The sequence below is a fragment of the Orbicella franksi genome, chromosome 5 (genome assembly GCF_964199315.1).
Source record: "Orbicella franksi chromosome 5, jaOrbFran1.1, whole genome shotgun sequence".
Lineage (NCBI taxonomy): Eukaryota > Metazoa > Cnidaria > Anthozoa > Scleractinia > Merulinidae > Orbicella > Orbicella franksi.
In genome coordinates, this window is record NC_138149.1 from 22,336,857 (window position 1) to 22,357,864 (window position 21,008).

Here is a 21,008-nt window from a genome sequence, read left to right on the forward strand (position 1 = left end):
CTGACCGCATGGTGCATGGTTTTGGTAATGCCCAGCATGCTTTGAGGCATTGCATCGTTGAAGTAAAATGGCGGCCATGAAAGTAGAATCGGTTGAGGATGATTCTCCAGCTAAAAATCCTGAAGACAGCGGTCATATCTCTTGGAATAAAAGCCAGACACGTATGCTGATTGCTCATTAACCGCGCCGCCATGGGCTGAGCGCGGTTCATAATCTACCCGTGGGTTTATTATTAGTAACCGCGCGGCCATGGGCCGAGCGCGGTTCATGGTTTACCCGTGGTTTTTTTTTTTTAAACCGCGCGGCCATAAGCCGAGCGCGGTTCATGATTTAACCGTGTTTTTTTTTTCTTTTTAACCGCGCGGCCATGGGCCGAGCGCGGTTCATGGTTTACCCGTGGTTTTTTTTTTTTTAACCGCGCGGCCATGGGCCGAGCGCGGTTCATGGTTTACCCGTGGTTTTTTTTTTTCGACTTCGGTGCGAGCAGACCCAAGCTTCCACTCGGCCAAATTTTGAGTCACGCAACCTGTGATGTTTACTCGCCAAAAGCTGTTGAAACAATAAATCTCATCTTTCGCGGGAATAAATTAAAAACCCAGCGCTCGTCAAAAATTATATTTTTTCACCAGAAATTTAGCTCGGAACATGTACATATTTATATTTGTTTGAATCGTCGATGAAATGACCTTTTCCGGATATTTTTTCCTTCGGGGTCAACCGAAACCTCAGATTACAAAATCACGCCGAACCCACATGTTGCAAAAAAAATCTCTTCAAAACCCTGACTTCGAAGCGATATAACACTTCAGCGTTAATAGCTACCACACATCGGCAGGCGGTAAATCTATTCCTTAACAATCCAGCTTTATCGTGTTAAAATTCCAGCGAAATCGAACAAAACCAGAATTAATTAGAATTTTTTTGTTACCTCACTTCCCAGACTTGTCCTAACAAAGGAAGCAACGGTCGCCCATAGCAACCGAAAGACACCAACATAACAAAGGCGACGTTTCGGCCAAAAAACTCCACAATTATCGCCTGAGAGTTTAAACTTGAATGGGAACATCTTTTTCGAACCTTTTTCAACTGATTTAGACGAAAGACTGGCCTCGGCGGGCTACAAAAACGACAAAGAGAAAAAACAGAACAAGACAGCAGAACAAGCCGATAATATTTCATCGCGTGGCTTTCGACACGAAAACGAAAATACAGCTTACTTCTGGATAAATTCAGCCTTAGAAGCCAGCAACCGGTCCCAAATTACTTTCTGTATCCTTACAAATGTCCTGATTTCCATCTCCGAAAGATTTTGCCCCAATTTTGAGCAAATAAACATTTCGCCGGCGGCGACCGCCATTACGGTGGCTTGCATACTAAATTAGCTAACTTAACAAAATTCTCCCGAGGGGGGGGGATACGACAAATTTGGTGAGAATCAAAAGTAACGCCAATTTTCTGTCACGTTTTCAATCTGTGGTCACTGAAGTGACCAAAATCGATACATCGGTCGGGATAGGGTTTTTTTATGACTTGTGTGACTACTTTGCTAGCCCTTTACTCGTGGAAAACACCAATTAAATTTAATCATGACTTTTAAGAAAGAAAGCTGTTGTTAATAGTGTTATTATTGTGTCGTTGATATCGTTCATGCCCATACATATCCCGAAGAAAGTTCTAGATTAAGACCATTAAGTCATCGGAGATTTGTCAATGGCTACCACTGATGGTGCAATAATACAGTTTGTGTTGATCAAGTGATGTGATGTCTACAGTAAGAAAAGAATCATCAATGACTGCTTTGGAATGTGCACTGCGTTCCGACGGTAGTGCTAAGCGAACAGTTAAATTTTAAAAGCGCGGTTATAAGATCTAACAGATCTTCTTGTTCGCAGTTTTGTCTGCGACCAGACCCAAGCTTCCACTCGGCCAAATTTTGAGTCACGCAAACTGTGATGTTTACTTGCCAAAAGCTGTTGAAACATTAATAAATCTCATCTCCGATACTGACTTTCGCGGGAAAAAATTAAAAACCCAGCGTTCGTCAAAAATTATATTTTTTCACCAGAAATTTAGCTCGGAACATATACATATTTATATTCCTTTGAATCGTCGATGAAATGACCTTTTCCGGATATTTTTTCCTTCGGGGTCAACAAAAACCTCCGATTACGAAATCACGCCGAACCCATACGTTGCAAAAAAATCTCTTCAAAACCCTGACTTCGAAGCGATATATCACTTAAGCGTTAATAGCTACCACACATTGGCAGGCGGTAAATCTATTCCTTAACAATCCAGCTTTATCGTGTTAAAATTTCAGCGAAATCGAACAAAACCAGAATTAATCAGAATTTTTTTTGGTGACCTCACTCCCCAGACTTGACCTAACAAAGGAAGCCACGGTCGCCCATAGCAACCGAAAGACACCAACATAACAAAGCCGACGTTTCGGCCAAAAAACTCCAGAATTATCGCCTGAGAGTTTAAACTTGAATGGGAACATCTTTTTCGAACCTTTTTCAACTGATTTAGACGAAAGACTGGTCTCGGCGGGCTACAATAAAGACCAAGAGAAAAAACAGAACAAGACAGCAGAACAAACCGATAATATTTCATCGCATGGCTTTCGACACGAAAACGAAAATACAGCTTACTTCGGGATAAATTCAGCCTTAGAAGCCAGCAACTGGTCCCAAATTACTTTCTGTATTCTTACAAATGTCCTGATTTCCATCTCCGAAAGATTTTGTCCCAATTATGAGCAAATAGAGACCTTAAGCAAACACTGGAGGCGGCGAGGTGGACGCCAACCGGACGTAAAATTTCCCGCTCTCGAGCTAATTAACATAATCACGTTGAGTGTTGCCCGCGTCTTCCAACAGTGGCGGCGGCGAGAAAGGTAGGTTTGGCCGCCTCGAGAGACGGTCGCTTTATTTTCCCATTTGTAGCAACTAAAATACACAGAAACTCTTTTATAAAGTTAAAAATGTTTTTTGACACGTCTCTTTGTATTTTTTTTTTTTGCAAATATTTGATATTTCGTTTGCTTTACAGCGAAAATTTCACTTCACATTGGAGGTGTGAGTGAAGAAGAAAGATGGCAAGCGAAGGAGAGAAAAGCAAAAGAAATGGGTGAGTTTCCTGGATTCACATTGTTCCGAGTGATGTTCACGTCTTGTAGACTTTAAAACTTTAGATTGCAAGTACTTGCTGGTACAAAATGCTATTTTGTTCTTCCAATTTGTCTCTATAACTTTGGAATATTTCCGAAAGGTGAATCGTTAGACAGGACCTGTTTTTAATAAGCTTTTGTTTTCTCTCATCTAGCTCGATCATGAAGTGGACAGAAGCACATGATTTGATCCTAGCGAAAGAAGTCAGAACTTCAGAACCATGGATCTTCAAACCAAGGACTGTAGATCGAGGAAAAGTATGGAATGCCATCACAGATCGTCTGAATGACGAAACCTCCGTGAAGTTTCAGGTGAAGCGGAAAAACGTACAGGAACATTTCAAACTACTACTGGACAAATTCAAGGCGAAACGAAAACATCACAGTCAGGCGAAACTGAGTGGAGTTGACATCGAAGATAGCGAGATGGATATTCTGATGGAAGAAATATCAGAAAAATGGGAGGAGGCAGAGGCCAGTGACCTTGGTTGCACTAGTAAAGAAAAGGCTGATTCAGTCTTCGTAAGGAAAGTAAAGATTTTTCGACGTGTGTAGATCCTCAGCAACAGAAATTCATCCTCGTCTATGATGTCCTCAAAGCATGCAACAGCTAGAAGGTCTCGGACTTCTCGAAAAGTTGCCATTATGCTCGTAAAATCCACGAACAAAGTCAAATTGGACAACTGAAAACGAAAGCAAAACAGCCGTTGCTCGCCGCCGCTTCTACGAAAGCTTAATATTCTAATTTCGCGCCAAGAGGAGGCGGTCTCAACCCAACTCCCGCGCGGCCATCGCCGCCTCCACCTAACCGCCTCAAGTGTTTGCTTAAGGTCTCTATTAAACATTTCGCCGCGGCGACCGCCATTACGGTGGCTTGCATATTAAATTAGCTAACTTAACAAAATCCTCCCGAGCGGGGGATATGACAAATTTGGTGAGAATCAAAAGTAACGCCAATTTTCTGTCACGTTTTCAATCTGTAGTCACTGGAGTGACCAAAATCGTTACATCGGTCGGGATAGGGTTTTTTTATATGACTTGTGTGACTACTTTGCTAGCCCTTTACTCGTGGAAAACACCAATTAAATTTAATCATGACTTTTAAGAAAGAAAGCTGTTGTTAATAGTGTTATTATCGTGTCATTCATATCGCTCATGCCCATACATATCCCGAAGAAAGTTCTACAAAGATTAAGACTATTACGTCATCGGAGATTTGTCAATGGCTACCACTGATGGTGCAATAATACAGTTTGTGTTGATCAAGTGATGTCTACAGTAAGAAAAGAATCATCAATGACTGCTTTGGAATATGCACTGCGTTCCGACGGTAGTGTTAAGCAAACAGTTAAATTTTAAAAGCGCGGTTATAAGATCTAACAGATCTTCTTGTTTCAAAGATAATCCAATTCTATGGGACAAGCAACTAAAAGACAATGCTAACAGACAGAAAACTAAAAAGGCAATGGCACCTTAGTTGGCACGATTTGAGAAGGCACAACCAAGAAACCTAGCGGTGGTCAAATATGATCGAGGTGGCACTGCTACTGATGGCTGCCATCTTGTTTTTCCCTGTGCACGATCGCGAGCACAAAGAATTCTGGTCGTTGTTTCTGACTGGGTCAACTTTTGTCGAGGAAAAGGTTGTTGTTATTCATCGTGGTAGATGCAATAATAAAGTGTATTATCGTTTGTCACACGATGTAGTCACTTTAGATGTAGATCGCTGGAAAAAGGCTTGGCAAGCAGAGTTGTGAAAGATCTTATGGAAGATTATCAAGGACTGGGTCATCAGCTTTATGTTGACAACTTTTACACCTCTCCCCAGCGATCTACATCTAAAGTGACTACATCGTGTGACAAACGATAATACACTTTATTATTGGCTCAACTTTTGATTCTGTATCAGGGACATGTTGCATAACCGTACACACGAAGTTTCATGGCATCCTTGCAACATTATGTCCCCACGACGTGTTCCATGAAGTTCAACAAGCTGAACTTTGTGCGGCATTTAGCAGGAACAAACTATCCTCCAAATTGGTGGAACATGTACCTGCAACATTTTTATGTGTGTGCAAATGTTGTGATTTTCTCCCTGCTACATGTCCCCGCTACACGTTTCTGCCACATGTCGCCTCAGTGTGCATTACACAAGTTTTTTGTCGCTGCAAGAGGGGGATATTGGGGATCTGAACACCGCAATACCGTAAAAAGAATTCGGCAAACACCCCATTATCGCAACACTCCAATAGGCCGGGTCAAAATTCAATGTCATCCCGAAACCACTACTCTTTATGTCAAGTTCAGAGCAAATAACACGGAAATAGCGATTAGGAATTTGTAATTTTCGATTAAGGCAAAATAAGTAACATCCATTTGCGTGTTGGCTAATTATTAACAAAAAATAACTAACCCTTTGTCAACGGGAATCTGGAAAAGGCATTGGAAAACGCTGAAGATAATTTTTAATATCGTCCAAAATGTTAAAAAAAACCGCATCCCGCAGGCTCGGAGAATACTGCAATACCGCAATTCGAAATTATAATTACCAAAATACCGCAAGAAAAATTGTCGAACACCGCAATACCGCAAACCCCACTGTCCCCCTCCTGCAACATGTCGCTGCGACATGACCCCTCGTGTCTGGCCACCTTTAATATTTATTACATGTACAAACAAGGTCCGAAACGTCTGGATGCAAAACATAAGTTGAGGCAGCTAGAATGAAGAATGATCGAGACAAGGGCGTCTGTTGGGCAAACAATAATACCGAAATGGAAGCAACATAAGCGAAGATAGCAAACCTTAGTCAGCTTTGAAAATTGCTTTTAGAAATAGGGGAAACTGAATCTCCGCAGAAGTCTTAAAAGTACAATCGGCCGACAGAAAAATAATAGTAATAATAGTAAACAGCTAGATTACATAGACTAAAAAAATTTCTTTTTTTATTAACGAAGGGAAATAAGTTTTTTAATCGGTTCTCTAAACGAAAGGAGAGTGAAATATCTGGGATACGTAAATCCCTAGTGATAAGATTCAGATCGAGAAATCAGCTTTATAGAGTAAGGAAGGGTGAGAGATTGGAAGTACCTGATCCCTTGTATAATGAGATTTATCCTTTAATCTGTTTAAAATGGCAGTCGAATTTTCGGTGTCGTGCTCGGAGCCAGCCTCCTACGCAGACGACGCTCTCAGGGTTCATCACGCATTCCTTCGCCGTTCGTGGGGAAGGAATGCGTGACGAGCCCTAACAGCGTCCGCTCGGGAGGCTAACTCGGAGTAGAATCGAAAAAAAGTACATAAAATCGCTAAGTCACATTATTCAAATACATTAAAGTGAAGGAGAACAGCTTTGGCTGAAAATAGCGGAACTCCGGATTCACATCAGTTTTCACTAAAAAACAAAATATTGTTTTCATTCTCTCACAAAAACTAAACCAACAGAGGTCATTCTTTAAGCCCCGAAAACAGCTAAGCGCTCGATTTGTTTGGTGCCGAAGGGTGCACAGTCAACCGGGAAGCCTGGTTTCCAAAATTTCGCCCCACCTCCGTTTCCTTTTTGTGTGATTTATACAACGACTCTTACAAAGTCACCCCCGAACAGCGAAGTGAAAATCTATACTTCTAAATGATTAAACTGGGTGCCAGAGTTTTCTTTGTAGAGATTTTTCTAGCCGACTAAAGGTCAACCAAATGGGCTCATGTTGAGCACGTTCTACTCCGCTTTGCATACTTTTGTTGATTTCTTCGCAAGCAACAGACATGCACACACATAAAGGGTATCTTTATTCATTTAAAACTATAAGTTTCTTAAGCTATGTATATAAAACAAATAAAACACAAACATAGTATAGTTCGAGCAACAACTGGCCAGACAGATAAGCCAACTACAACTAAACAAAAATGTCAACATCCGACGTGGGCGACTGATCCATGGAAGTTTTGTTCATTTTTACGTTTCATTCATCATATGCGTCATGATCAGACCAATTTCTGCATGTATTCTTCATTTTGAAAGCGGAAGTATGGTTTACTTTCAATCTCACGCGATGTTGAATTTTCAGCTTTCGATTCCTCACAATCGCCGGGGCTACCATATCCATTGAAACCAACACTAACAGTTGGCTATTCAGTGATATTATCGAACAAGATTTAACTGCAGTTATTCGGTTTGTTAATCTGTGCTTTGATTGGGCATTAAATCCTTTCAGATTGGTCGTGGCGCAGTCTGATTTGGGTGGCTGTGATACGTGAAATTACGGCTGAGGAAAGAAGTGAACTATCAACAACAGTTTACATATACTCACAATTTCCGAAGTCTCCAAGTTTCTCTGCCAACAATTCAGCAAGCTAGCGATAAGTTCAACTTTCGTACAGTTTTAACGGGACTGAAGACTCTTCTTGTAAAACATAAGAATTGAAACTGAAAGTGCATTCCAAGGCGTCTCGTGATTTGACGTTAGCTATTATTTTCAGCTCCTTATCACGTGATTTGCAGGAATGGGAAGGGGAATAATGCGAGAGAAAAGAGACAACAACAACAGCCGGTCTAATGTCTCACTTTATGTTATCGTCAAGAAGCCCCTAGCCTGGTTATAAGAATAACGATAACCACCAAACGAGGGTCTAACTTGCGATCTGCACTTGATATTTAAATATATTTTAATATTTTAATTATTAAAAACCGCAACACCGTCAAAATTTTCGCACTCGTCCCAGACCTTTTTGGACGCCAAATTTCACCAAATTTCATCGTAAAGTGCAGGAATTGGAGTCTGGAGCTTGAAATCGAACGAAACAATAATTATTTGAACTCAAAATGTTGTATTGAAATTCCTTTGTTCGCTCAGTCTCTGCAGAGAAATTCTCAAAGTCCCTTGCCCTTTTGTTCTAAAGTTAATCACAACTACATTGTATCAGCCACCTTGAATAAAATCATTCCACTCTGACTGCTGGAAGTCTTCGTCATTTCTTAAGATTTCTTGTACCAGATTATCACGAAACGATTTACACAACTTCTGGAATTATATTAAAGGGCCTCATATCTTACTTGCTTTACTACTTCAATATACTAGACATGAGACTGAACTGTGGTATGTCCAACGCCATTGGGAAACTTCTTAAGCACCTAAGTGAACATAGAAGCTTCTACGTATCATTAAGGGGGGGGGGGGTTGTTATCCCATTTAAAAAGGACAGTGCTCGTCGGAAGTTTTGAAAAGAGCCCCTAATAGTTACCAAGATCCTGTTTTGTAGGTGTGGCTTGAAATTTCTTTTTCACCCCTAAGATGCACCAGTTCTAAAACAACACATTATCTCCTGTCATATTTTTTTCAGCTCAATACCCTAAAAGGTAATGCAAAAGCTCTCACTGTGGACCTTTTGAAACTAAACAGCCCAAAACTGCTTTTTCAATCCCTAAAAGATATAACAAGCACTCCCATCCTTTTGATGTGGGCGTCCCCCTGGCCACATCGAAAATTGGACAGAAATATTGCGTGACATAAAGTAATACTGCGTTACAGACCTTTCGAAGCTATCATTTTATATGCTCAAATGAGCTGACGCAAGCGATCAGTCCGTTTAAAAGAGCATTTTGTGCCACTCGGTTTATCTTCCACATTTACACATTTATGATTCTGCAGCCGATGGCTAAGACTTGTTTCACAAAGTGGCACAATTTGCTAAAATCCAATTTGGAATAATTTTTTTTTGATATATTCTGGGTTTTTGGATCATCTCAGATTACATCTGTTGAGTGGAGTTTCCATTCCATGTGTTGTTATCATCATCTTCATCATCTCTGTTGTGAAGTCGATGAATTCCGCCTTGTTCCTTTACAGACGATCCACCCCCCGGAACTCTCCTACGTACAATGGAGCTGTCAAGAAACAATAAGAGCACTGATCAACATACAATCCGGGGGGAGAGCTCCTGACTTTGGAACTCTCACGTTTTATGAAAATTTATGTGCCTGGAAAGAACATATAGGAAATGACTAAAAAAGTGATATCTGGAAAAAGACCAAAGAGAATTCTCTGTAACCACTACGGATATGTATTCTGAAAACACTAGCATGAACAATTTGATGTGAAATTACCACAAATTACATTTCCTGCAAGGCCAAATAAGCATAAAAAAGAACCAGAATTGCAAGTCTGTTGAAAATTCAATCTTTACAAACAACTAAGGGGTTTACTACAACTACTATAGTACCTCTAAGAAGTACAAATAAACTTGAGCAACAGTACCACAACAACAAGTCTGGTACAATTTTAATGGAATTTTCTTGAGAATTTCTGCCAAGAATCCCTGTTGCTTTGATGAATAGGTCCCTCTCCTTGGACTTCCAGTCTTTCTCCCCACTGCCCCCTAGGCCTGGCTTCCAGTCTCCCCCTCTGCATACTCCCCCACGCTTCAAGTTACTTCCTTGTCTGTCCCCCTCACCTAAGCTTCCAAGTCCCTCCCACTCTGCCTTCTCACCCAGGCTTCCAGTTACTTCCTTGGCTGCCCCCCTCACCTAAGCTTCCAAGTCCCTCCCCCTCTGCCTCTTCACCCAGGCTTCTAGTTACTTCCCTGTCTGCACCCCTCACTTAGGCTTCCAGTCCTACCCCCCTCAACTAGGCTTCCAGTTTCTGCCCACTCTGCTCCCTCACCTGGGCTTCTAGTTTCTGCTCTTCTCTGGCCTTCACCTGGGCTTCCAGTCCCTCCCCCTCTGCCCCCTCAACCAAGCTTTTAGTCCCTTCCCTACCCTACCCCCTCTCTCTCACCAGGGTTTCCAGTTTGTTCTCACTCCTCACTCAGACTTCCAGTCCTTTCTTTCTTTGCACCCTCAGCCCCTTCCAAATCTTCTAGTCCAACCCCTCACCCAGACTTCAAGTGAATTGATTTGCTTAGGTGACACACCAAAAACCTCTAAGAATTGAAATGAAGACTTACTTTGGCTGCTGTGGTTGTGATGTGTTATCTGGTCTGCGCAGAGGAGGATTGTGAGCTCCTCTAGGTTGGTCAGGACTGCCAAACAGAAAAGCCTTCAGGAAATTAATCAGTGAAAACAGAGGAGAAAGGATCCACAACAACAGTTCGGAAAATGACAAGCTTCCTGATGGTGAAATGGCTTTGTTGCTTTTCTGCAAAATTAAGATTTGAACTCCAGTTATTGGGCAAGAATTTCCTGAATTGGAAGCTTTCCAGCTATTTTAACCAGGATTTAATTGTTCCTTTGAAAAAGCCGCTTACACATGAAGTTTGTTCCCAAGTTTAAAAAGTTTTGACATTCCCTGAATAACTGATACATTTTGCAACAGTACTATTAACCAAGGGTACAGTATGGCACCCAGGCACCCAGGCCACAAAAAACGCAAACTTGTGTTTCTTACCTTGGAATAGCCGCAAGGACTTAGAATTTCATGCATAACTAGCTTCAGCATTCAGTTTACACATGTAGAGCTATCAACTGTGCAACGCTGTTTTCTCCTGAGTAATAACGAAAATGGAAGCTTCGTTCGTGGGCCCAGTTATTGGCCAGCGGGCCCAGTTCTCGGTCACAAAAGAGTGTACGCGATTCCTCAGAATAAACAACGCTTTATTACCATTTTTTGTTGTTAAATCGCTTATAAGACTTGTGTTTTGATATTTCGATCACAAATTATCCTTAATGAGCTTTGTTTCATGTTAGAAAAGGAAGCTTTTTGCACACCTAGTTTTTCTCTTACGTGCAGTCAAGTGAGGCTAAAAAAAATTGGTTATTTAAAATGGGGTTAAGTCAGAGCTGATAGTTTTCAGCATGCCACCCCATTACAGCTTTATTTTTACAACTGACTAGACACGAATACTCCACACAAAACTATGAGCGCCTTTAGTGTTGAAGGCGAGCAGGGTGGCCGAGAATAGGCAAATGCGCCAAAGTACTAAGGAAATATTGAGGAGTGAATTTAGGTCAAACAACTAAACACGCCAGGAAAAGTTTATATTTAACAGATAGCTTTATCACTCTACATCCTTTATGCCATGAATTGGCTCATTCGGGCTTTCTAGATGGACAAAATATAAACTTGAATTAAACCATGTAATTCGAGTAGCCGTAAACAAACACGTTTTCGGGGAAACCAAATTCACCTATCTTCGTGTCACCTCGACGTGCTCACAGAAAAACTCGGCAGGACGAAACAAAACTCGGCAGAACAGAAGAAAAGGAATCAAACTACCTTTGGAAACAATTGCTTTTTGTTCAGATTCATTTGTGGCACGAAAAATAAACGCTGAACGAAAAGTGGCCGAGAACTGGGCCCCACACTGTAGAGTAGTACTGGGAGAATATCAGGACAAGGTCTTGACATATTTGTGTGCAGCTAAGTCAGTACAAAAACCCCCCGCCAAGGTGGCTTGGTTGATAAATGATTTTTACATGACATGATGATTGATAAGAACTTTAGAAATTGACAAGTCATACTGAGACAGGACAGCAGGGATTTTATTGTTACAATTGAATCAATTTAGAAAAGCAAATTGCTTATGAAAAAGGGTTCTGACAGACATAATTTGAGAAAAAAGCACCCTACCTAAATGTTTTAGTCGCTAATTTTGAGCTATATGTAAATGCACAAATAGTGTAAAAAACGTCTAACTGAGTCCAATGAACTGGATTGGGTAAGTTTATTGTTATATTTCCTCTCAATTAAATAAAGCAATGTTAGTGATCAAGTTTTTGTCAAAACAAAACTTAACTCAGTGGATCCGTATCTCTAAACTCACCAAAGCAACAACTAGAGTCGAACTTGGTGCCAGACCCAAATCAGCCAAACTCTTCACCAGATCTTCATCAGAAAGCTCCCGTCGTGGATAAGTAGTGTACAGTGTTACTGAGCTGGTGTTGGGTCCAAGTTGCTGAGGACAGTTGAAAAGAACTTTGTTGATTAGGGTGGAATAATATTAGGTAAGAATGTGGTAAGAACAAAACAAAAAGAGGCACACAAGTTGTTACGGTGTAGGTGAGTGTGTCACTGATGTTCTTACCACCTTTGATGTCTCCTGTGATCTTTTATTGAACAGATGCACAACAACATGAAATCTACTTTTTTAATAATAGAAATGACACTAAAAAACCAAAAATACATACGTCTGTCCTCCAACAGATCATAAGCAAACACCAATCAAATGGAAGTCAGAATAATTTGACATATTATAGGATAATTCATGAAATAATAGACATTCCCTTGCCTTTTTTTTTTTTTCGGATAGTCATCTTCTAGATGGTTATCTTCCTAAAAATCAAACTTGCTCATGGGTGACTACTGTACAATGTCCACTCTCAAATTGTGGGGAACAAAAGATGTCTCAGTTTAAGCAAAACAGAAAGTTCTGAATGGTGATAAAAATGAAACAGGACTTGTTTTTCTGTTCCTGATTACATATAAGCAAACTTATAAAGGGCAGCTAAGTCATTATATTAAGAGGAACCTCAACACTTTGGAAAATGGCTGACTGAAAACAAAATTCTCTTTACATGTACATAATTATAAGCCAACCACACGAAATGTATTGAAGGCAGTATGGAGCAGGTATGGAGAATTCTGATACAACACTTAAAGACAAAAATAGTGTACACATATTTAGCTTTGTGGTTATTGTTTGAAGAGAGCTTACTGTGATGATATACTGCCTGATGGTCTCCAATGGTGAATCCGCTGGAAATGTGTTTGTTACAGAACTACCATCTGGAAGACGAAACTGGAGGCGTGCAGAGGTGCTGGAACAGAGTAAAAGATACATACATGTTCTTTTTAAATCACTGTGTTATTTTGACTAAAAGGGGCAGTGTCCTGGCTGATTATTGAAAGTTTGCTTTTCTAATTAATTTGTGTGGGGAATCAAAATGGTGACAAGTGAAATTAAGAAATAATTTCACACATGTTTTGTCACAAGACAGTATACCATTTGTTTACCTTTTAAAATCATAGGTGAAAAATAATTACTCTCACAATCGAGGGTTTTTGACTTGTTTATTGTGTTGAAAAATTTTGTGCCAAATGTTGCCATGGCACTTTTGCAATATCACATGTGAAATCACAAATTAACTCTGAAGTTTTGTGCCAAAATTAAGAAGTAATTTGTCACCCATGATATTACCATAGTGATTATAACAATTATAATTATTGACAAATACCACTACTTGTGTGAAAGATAGTTAGTTATGGCAAGCACAATCTCAAATCTTTGCTTCCTTAAACTTGACCATGACAAGTTGATGTTGTTAATAGGTCACTTTCGACATATTAAAAATAAGCTTGATAGTGAGGCCTAGAGGACGCAAACAAAAGAAATGAATAAACATGTCATTCAATTTCCTTTGTTTGTGTCTTCTAGGCCTCACTGGCAAGCTGAATTTTAAAATATTGAAAACAGTCTAATGAAAGAACTCAGAATGCACTATTTTCAGTGAGAACAAAATAAAACAAGTACCGGTGCATAAAAAAGCGTAAGATTTTAAGCATTGAAGTACATGTAGATTGCAAATCATCAAATTTGATTTGGTGACCTGTGTAGCCTCTCAAGAAATCAAAAATGCAATTCTGCTGAAATTCTGAATCTCGTGGCATTTACCGTATAATTGTCTTTTTAAAAGTAGACTCAAAAAGCATCTTTTCTTGAGTGCTTACTACAGATGCTGATCTTTTATTATTTCATCATGGTTTTACTTTAATTTTTTAAATTTAGTCAATTTTAGATAATTTTAGTAAGCTTACCGGTAGTTAATTTTTAGCAGATATTTATATCTGTTAAGCGCTGTTGAACTATGGGGAAACAGCACTATATAAGTGTCTTATTGTCATTTAATATTATTATTTTTGGCTGATGATTTCACCATTTTTGGCATTTTTTTGTTGTAGTTGTTTGTTTGTATTACTAAAAACTTTATAGCAAGCTCCCAGACATAGGTATTAAAAAACACTGTCCCCTTAAACTCAGGAGTGGTAGATTTTTCTTCATATTCTTTTTGCCTATTAGAAAATCCTACGGTTGATCCAGAAGCACAATCTACAAATATGTTATACATACCAATCACTTCTACCCTGCTGTTCATGGCTTCCCATCATGGCACCTGAAGGTGCTGCTGCCGCAGCCTGAGCATACTGCCTCTCTTGCATCTCGTTTTGCCTCCTGGCCTCTCGCTCAGCTCTGTCCCTCACAATCTGTTGCCGAACAGCTTCTCTGTGGGCTCGTTCCTTGGCTCTGTCTTCCTTGATCTGGTTAACAATATCATGTGCTTGCCTCTCTTCACGGTCACGCTTGGCTTTACTGAGTTCTTGTCCTAAATGACGTCTATCAAATTCTTTTTTCTTGAGTTCCTAAGATGAAAATATACTCTTTAAAGAGGAACTCTCACATACATGTAATAAGCCCCTTTTTAATGAAGTCTCCCTTATAATGAGCAACATTCTTTAGCCTGGCCAAGTTCCAGTGAAATGTTTGGCCATAACAAAATCTGTGTTACACTCATCACATGCCACTACTTACACAATATACAATTGTATACATAAAAACAATGTCACCACACAACTGTAATTGCAAGCAGAACTGGTCAACAAAGATGAAAATCCTTTGATCCTAGAAATATTCCAATGTAAAAGACTTCACATTACCTGATTTTCATTCTCTTCTTTCTCATTTCTTTTTTGTTCAATAAGTTGCTTTGCTCTAAGCATAAAAATCATGAAAGGCAATCAGTGTGAGTCAATAAATTACCATAAAAGCTCTCTTACACTACTATTAAGCCCAAGGAAGGTTTATGTAATTTCAAAAGGAGCTTCTGAGACAGGGGTGGGGAGGGGGGGACTACTAGAGAGAGAGAGAGAGAAAGGAGCTTGTTTCAAAATAGTGGAAATGGTAGACACTGTGTCAACAAATGAATACTACTCAAGCTCCAAAAAGAAGAAACTTCTGATTGGCTAACTTAATATAATTTTATCGCATTTTGTGTTGCTAGTTACTTACTAGTCAAAATCTGGTTTCACTCTGGGGATGGTGAGTCTTGTCAGAAAATCCCACTTTCAAAGTGAGAGGAGGAAGGGAAGACCTTAGCAAGGGGGAAAAGGTGAGTGTGGGTTTCAAAGAACTCTCACAACAACCTACTAAAAAAAATAAATGTTACCTTTCAACTCTCTCATTTAAGGACATGTGCTGTTCAATGCTAGCTGTAGGTTCCTGTGAAGTGGATAAAACTAAAAGCAATTAAGATGAGCTTGAGATGCAAGCTGATACATGAACATGTAAATATGTTCTTACATCTGATGGTCCTGGTCTGGCCATTGTGTCTCTACTTGAGAGTTCTTGTGTCTGGGTGGCTGCTGGCTGTTCTTGTGGTGGGCTACTGACTGATGTCTGCTGGGTGGAACTTAACGCAGCTTCACTGGTTTGTGGCAACATGCTGGCTGTAGCAGTTACTGTAACATTGTTTGTAGTTGACTTCGGGTGAGTCTGAAATGGAATCAGTGGTTCAAATATAAGGCAAGGGAAAACATGAAGCTGCCAAGCTAGATGACACTGGAAGTTTGCACTGTACATGCATTTGGTCTCTACACCTAATGGCCTAATGGTGTAATTCACTGGACTCCTGATTACACCATCTTAAGTCCTGGCTGGGGTCATTGTACTGTGCTATTGGGTAACACACTAACTTTAATCTCACAGTGATTTAATCCACATGCACTGCCATCAATGTAAGGAGTAGAAAATATTGGAACTGGCAAATTGTTAGCCAGAGAAATCTAACAAAATATTCCCATACAGCAGGAGCAGCTACAATACTTAATGTTTCTTCAGCAATCATGCTAAGGAACCTGAGAGAGGCCTGAGCAGCACCAAAAAAGCCCTTAGGTCTCAGAAACTTTGACTCAATCTATTTTGATTCAGTTGGTGAGGCCTCTATGATGAGTGGCAAGGTATTGTTTTTTCTGTGTTTTAATCTTTTGAAGAACCTGAAATCATCCAAGTTTAAAGTCTTACATACATACATACATACATGCTTTATTGGAACTCCCTTTAACAGGGCTTTTCAGTCACAATAAACTAACTATTAAAAAAATACTAGAAATTAAAAAAACTTATTTACAATAACAATTTAAATTAAAAATTCAATTATTTCTTATAAAACATATTTTTAAAAAGAGTCTTCTTAAAACTATTAATTTCTTTCATATTCTTAATATTCTCAGCTAGCCCGTTCCATTCCCTTGGACTCCGATAGTGAAATGCCCTTTGTCCTGTTGACAGTCTACATTGGGGAACCACAAAACTATTACATCCCCTTGTGTTCCTATTGTGGACTGCTGAACGTTTAACAAAATATTTAACTACATAATCTGGAGCTAGACCATTTACACATTTGAATGCTAAAACTAGCTCATTAAATAAAACTTTCTCTGTAACATCTAACCATCTGAGAGATCTCCGACCCTGAGAGATATGGTCAAACTTCCCTAACCCTAATACAACTCTGGCTGCAAAGTTCTGCACCAACTGTAGTTTGTATAGATTACGTTTACCGGTAGATGTGTTCCCCCACACTGAGGAACAATAAAACAATTTACTGAAAACGAGGCTATTTATAAGTAATAAAAGTGTTTTCTTGTCTAAGAGATGTTTAATTCTTCTGATATGTACCAACTGGTTCATGCAACTAGAGGCTGTCTTAGTCTCTGATTTTCAAACAAGGGTCTTGGCATCTCTGTGACATTCATTACCCCACTGGGTTTGCGAAAAAAAAGGAGAAACTTCAAGAAGAACCATGTACAGTATGTGCATGTAACACTTTCTCTAGTCTAGTAACAATTATCGCTTTCTGTTCAAGTAAATCTTTACCTCTAAAGCCTTGTTTGACTTTACAAGAAACTCATCAACTGAAAGGCTCCCACCTACAACTTCCAGCGGCAAACCGTTCTCACCAATAAAGTATGTTGCTGGGATACAAACAATAGGGTCTAATTAAATGATTTAGCAAGTTAAGGACTACAACAACAACAATCTTTGACAATGTGGTAAGTTACTTGTGATTACTGGTACCTACATGTAGCTACAACTGTAGTATGGGTACATTCATGTAATATGCTAAAAAATTGTAAATTGTAAATTGTTCACTGATAAGGTCAATAAGTCAGAGCTTCTCGTGCTTCAATCAGTACAATGAGCTAAACAAACAAATGTCATTGTTTGAGATACATGTATGAAGTTACATGTGATAAGACCCTTTTTAACATTAATTTTATACAGTTTGTAGGTTTAGCCTCAAAGTTGCCACTGCTTGAAAAGGATACAAAGCTTGGAAAACTGTATGCAGTCATCACTAAAATAATTAGGAGAAAAAAGAGAACAGGAATTTACATGATTACAAATGTCATGTGTACATTCTTGCACATACTGTAAACTAATGATACACCCGCCAACATTTTGTAAGTCACACGCATGAGATCTTTATCCTGGGAGTTCCAGGATTTTTGAAAACAATCTGAAGATATTCGTTCAAAGGCAACTGAAGAACTTCAAGGATATTCCAAAGATGTACCTGCCAATTTTTCTTAAATCCAATGTGGGTGATTTTCATATCCACATTACCCAAATTTCAAAAAAAAAAAATTGTGAAGACTTCTGGACGTTACTGAAGACATTGCGATGCATTCTAAACGTTGCTGAAAATTCCCAAAGACGTTTCAATGAATTTCAAAGGTTGCCCAAAGTAGCAGTGTGATAAAGCACCAAATCTTGGCACCATCTTGCCGAGATTATGCATACATATAGCTTGATACCTACATGTAGGACTCAAACATAACATTTAGCACTTTTCACTAGACTATTTTGGGTAGAAATTGAATTCAATTTTTCATGTTAATGGTTACTGAACAAGTAGCTGGAATTGGAAATCATGTGTGGGAAACTGCCCTATATGTGTGTGATCAAGGTTTTCAATCTGCAGGTACGTGACATATGCATAATGTATGTGAATTGGCAGGTATTGCCAGTACTTTTTCTTTGACAATCAAGTTTACACAATTTTGAAAATGAGGTGGTTACCATTAACACTGTAATACATGTACATGTAGCTCTAAGTTTTAATTTTTCAAACTGGTGATCCCACTCAAAACACAGTGGTTGATCTTAATTTGGCTAAAAAAAGAAGAACTCACAGAAGGAAGAAAAGCTGGCAGGGCAAGCACAACAAAACTGCCCCCCCCCCCTCCCCTTAACTCAAGGTCTGGATCTGCTTCTAAAGACATACCTTAAAAAAATTTCCATCGGTATTAACAGCACAGTGCAGTAATGGTGAAGCCTTGTATGTAACGACAAGCAGTTGAATTCTACACTATATAATTAGTATAGGTAATCATACGGTTTCGAGTTCAATTTGGAATTAATTTGCACGAGTGAGTTTTTCAAAAAGCTGAAATTGTACGAGCCGCTTCGGCGAGTGTAATTTCAGCTTTTTGAAAAACTCACAAGTGCAAATTATCTCCAAATTGAACGAGAAAAACCGTATGATTACTTATTAATAATATAAACATGAAAAAATTCACGCGGAGGAAGTGCCGGAAGATCTTTCTTGAAGCCATTTTTTCTCATTTGAGAAAACTCTTTTCAAAGTTTCAGCACAAACTTTTTGTCATCATTTTATGTGATATCATTTTCTTAGAAAAGTTCCTATTTTCTTTCAGTCAATCATAATCCAGAATTTTGATGTGTAATTTGCACTTGTGTTACACTTTTTGCACTGATGTTACACTTTTTGCACTGGTGTTACACTTGAACTGCACTGCTCTTAGCCAATCAGAATCGAGTAATTTTTTCATGTGTATTATTATATAAGAAAAAAATCCTTCTTTCCCCACTGACCTCTTGTGATCCAGTTTAATTGCCACACATTTTTCTCTTGATAGCGTCTCTGAAATCTGAATTTGATGGCTGTCAGTTTTTCTCACAGCTAAGAAATAGCATTTTGCTTTATTGTATATGAATGACTGGGATTTCAGTTACATGTTATACAAATGTACCTTTGGATCTGCCCATGTTGCATTCATTTTCTGTGTGTCCTCATTATCTCCTGTAACAGGGTTTATTTGTTTCAGGAAAAAAATCAAATTAATGGAAGGTTGCAACAACTAGATATTACAAAATAATAATATATAGTTAAATAATATTTAAAGTGTCCACATCCCTTTCCCCCACTCTCCTAGGAGACACAGTGACCTACTAGTTAGTGCAATAGATCTGAGATTAAGTGTGCTGCATTCAAGCCCTAGTCAGGAACATTGTGTTGCGTTCTTGGGCAAGACACTTTGCTTCCACCGTGTCTCTCTCCACCCAGGTCTACAAATGGGTAGTGGTAAATTCAATGCTGGGAGTAACCCTAGCATGGACTTCATGTGTAGCATTCCACCCCGGGGGATAGGGGAGAGTAGAGATACTCCTGCAATGTACTCGCTTCATGCTATGGAAATCAAAGAGGGGTGTGGGCCTGATGGGCTCAAATGCCCCCTTTGCCATCTCAATACTGTCTACATGTACATGTGGATGAAAATGTGACCAGCTGGTCTAGAATCATTGGGAAATATCACTCAGATGTTCCCCAGCTTTAGCTGGGCATATTCAGTCATGTGATATAATTAGACCAATCGCATGGAAGCAAAAATATTTGATGGATTAAAAGTATAGGTGATCCTATGAATGCGGGTGCAATTAAGGACTTATACTACGAGTGATATTTGATAATTCTCTCAAAATTACATGAGCCTAAAGGTGAATGCAAGTTGACAGAATTTCCAGATATCATGAGCAGTGTAAATCCTTAATTACTTGAACTTTCATTAAATTACTCAATTTTATTATATGACTGAGAAAATTACGAACGTATGCGTGTTAAATTGCACTGCAGTGCAGATTAAGAATTAACGATAAACTGGCCTGCTCTTATAATTAACCATTCTTAATGAAGTAATAATTATCTCCTCAAATTATTATGTATTATAAGTAAATTGAAATTCACCATAAGCACACCTAAAACATGTGGATCACGGCTTCAGTTCAACAATACGTCTGTAAATAATATTACACAATACAAGCCTATGGCTAACGGTCTTAAGATATTATTCAAAAGGTAAACGAGGGAAGCCGTTCTTAAAAAACTATAAGGTTAAGCTTAAGCGCATGTGTATGATAAATAAAGAGTTAAACTTATAAAAACAACAAAACCCGGAAGGATCCAAAATGACTTCATTTAAATTAGCTGGGCAGAGGAAGTATCTTGACTACCGAGGTAACGATTAACGATAAAATAAAATCGCAATTAGAATGTTAATAGATTGAATCGTGCAGGCAAATAAGCGAAAAAACTTGAATGATGAATGAATTGTGCAACGAAATGCAATGACGTTACACTCTGACATAATATACCTTCAATATAGACGATGAATACCAGTCCCTTCCGCTTTGACTCACCAATGGCTTCAGGAATACTTCCTGTAAACCACTGCATGTTATTTTAAAGCAGTTTTGCTTCGTCAATACACAATCAATCCGAGAAAATTGCAATTTCCAAGCACACTGTACGTGTTAGTCAAGAAATGATGAAGAAATTGACTTGGTAACCGAGCCATCCAATTTTGACATGGGTGGGGTGATAGCTTTAACCAAATTATAGTAATAAATTTTGACTTTTTCTTTCCGTATCCACGATATTATTTATTTCTAAGAAATCAATAATCATTTAAAAGGATAAATTAATTAAAGCTTGCACAAATGTGTCGACAGCTTTCGAAAACGCGTGGAAAGCCCATGACTTTCCCTA

At 39.0% G+C, this 21,008-nt stretch overlaps 3 protein-coding genes across 3 annotated transcripts in view; 1 reads left to right on the forward strand and 2 right to left on the reverse strand.

The window, feature by feature from the left end:
- LOC145486803 (uncharacterized) overlaps positions 1-7,568 on the reverse strand; it is a 26,727-nt gene extending 19,159 nt beyond the window's left edge. The window contains exon 1 of the mRNA XM_081465518.1: positions 7,483-7,568. The gene's annotated coding sequence lies outside the window, so the exon portion shown is untranslated. The remainder of the gene's footprint in view (positions 1-7,482) is intronic.
- Positions 997-6,844, forward strand: LOC145486820 (uncharacterized). The gene has a single exon (XM_081465542.1). It carries the CDS (start codon positions 3,335-3,337, stop codon positions 3,725-3,727), a length of 393 nt encoding a protein of 130 aa, XP_081321668.1. The 5' UTR covers positions 997-3,334; the 3' UTR covers positions 3,728-6,844.
- Positions 6,945-20,982, reverse strand: LOC145486812 (UBX domain-containing protein 4-like). Its single transcript, XM_081465530.1, has 13 exons — positions 20,615-20,982; positions 19,216-19,265; positions 19,058-19,113; positions 17,488-17,516; positions 17,036-17,154; positions 15,461-15,652; positions 15,327-15,379; positions 14,818-14,872; positions 14,234-14,523; positions 12,821-12,923; positions 11,930-12,061; positions 10,115-10,305; positions 6,945-9,056 (listed from the first exon to the last, which is right to left on the reverse strand). The coding sequence occupies exons 1-13, from the start codon at positions 20,694-20,696 to the stop codon at positions 8,921-8,923; spliced, it is 1,488 nt and encodes a 495-aa protein (XP_081321656.1). The 5' UTR covers positions 20,697-20,982; the 3' UTR covers positions 6,945-8,920.
- Positions 20,983-21,008: the final 26 nt, after the last annotated feature.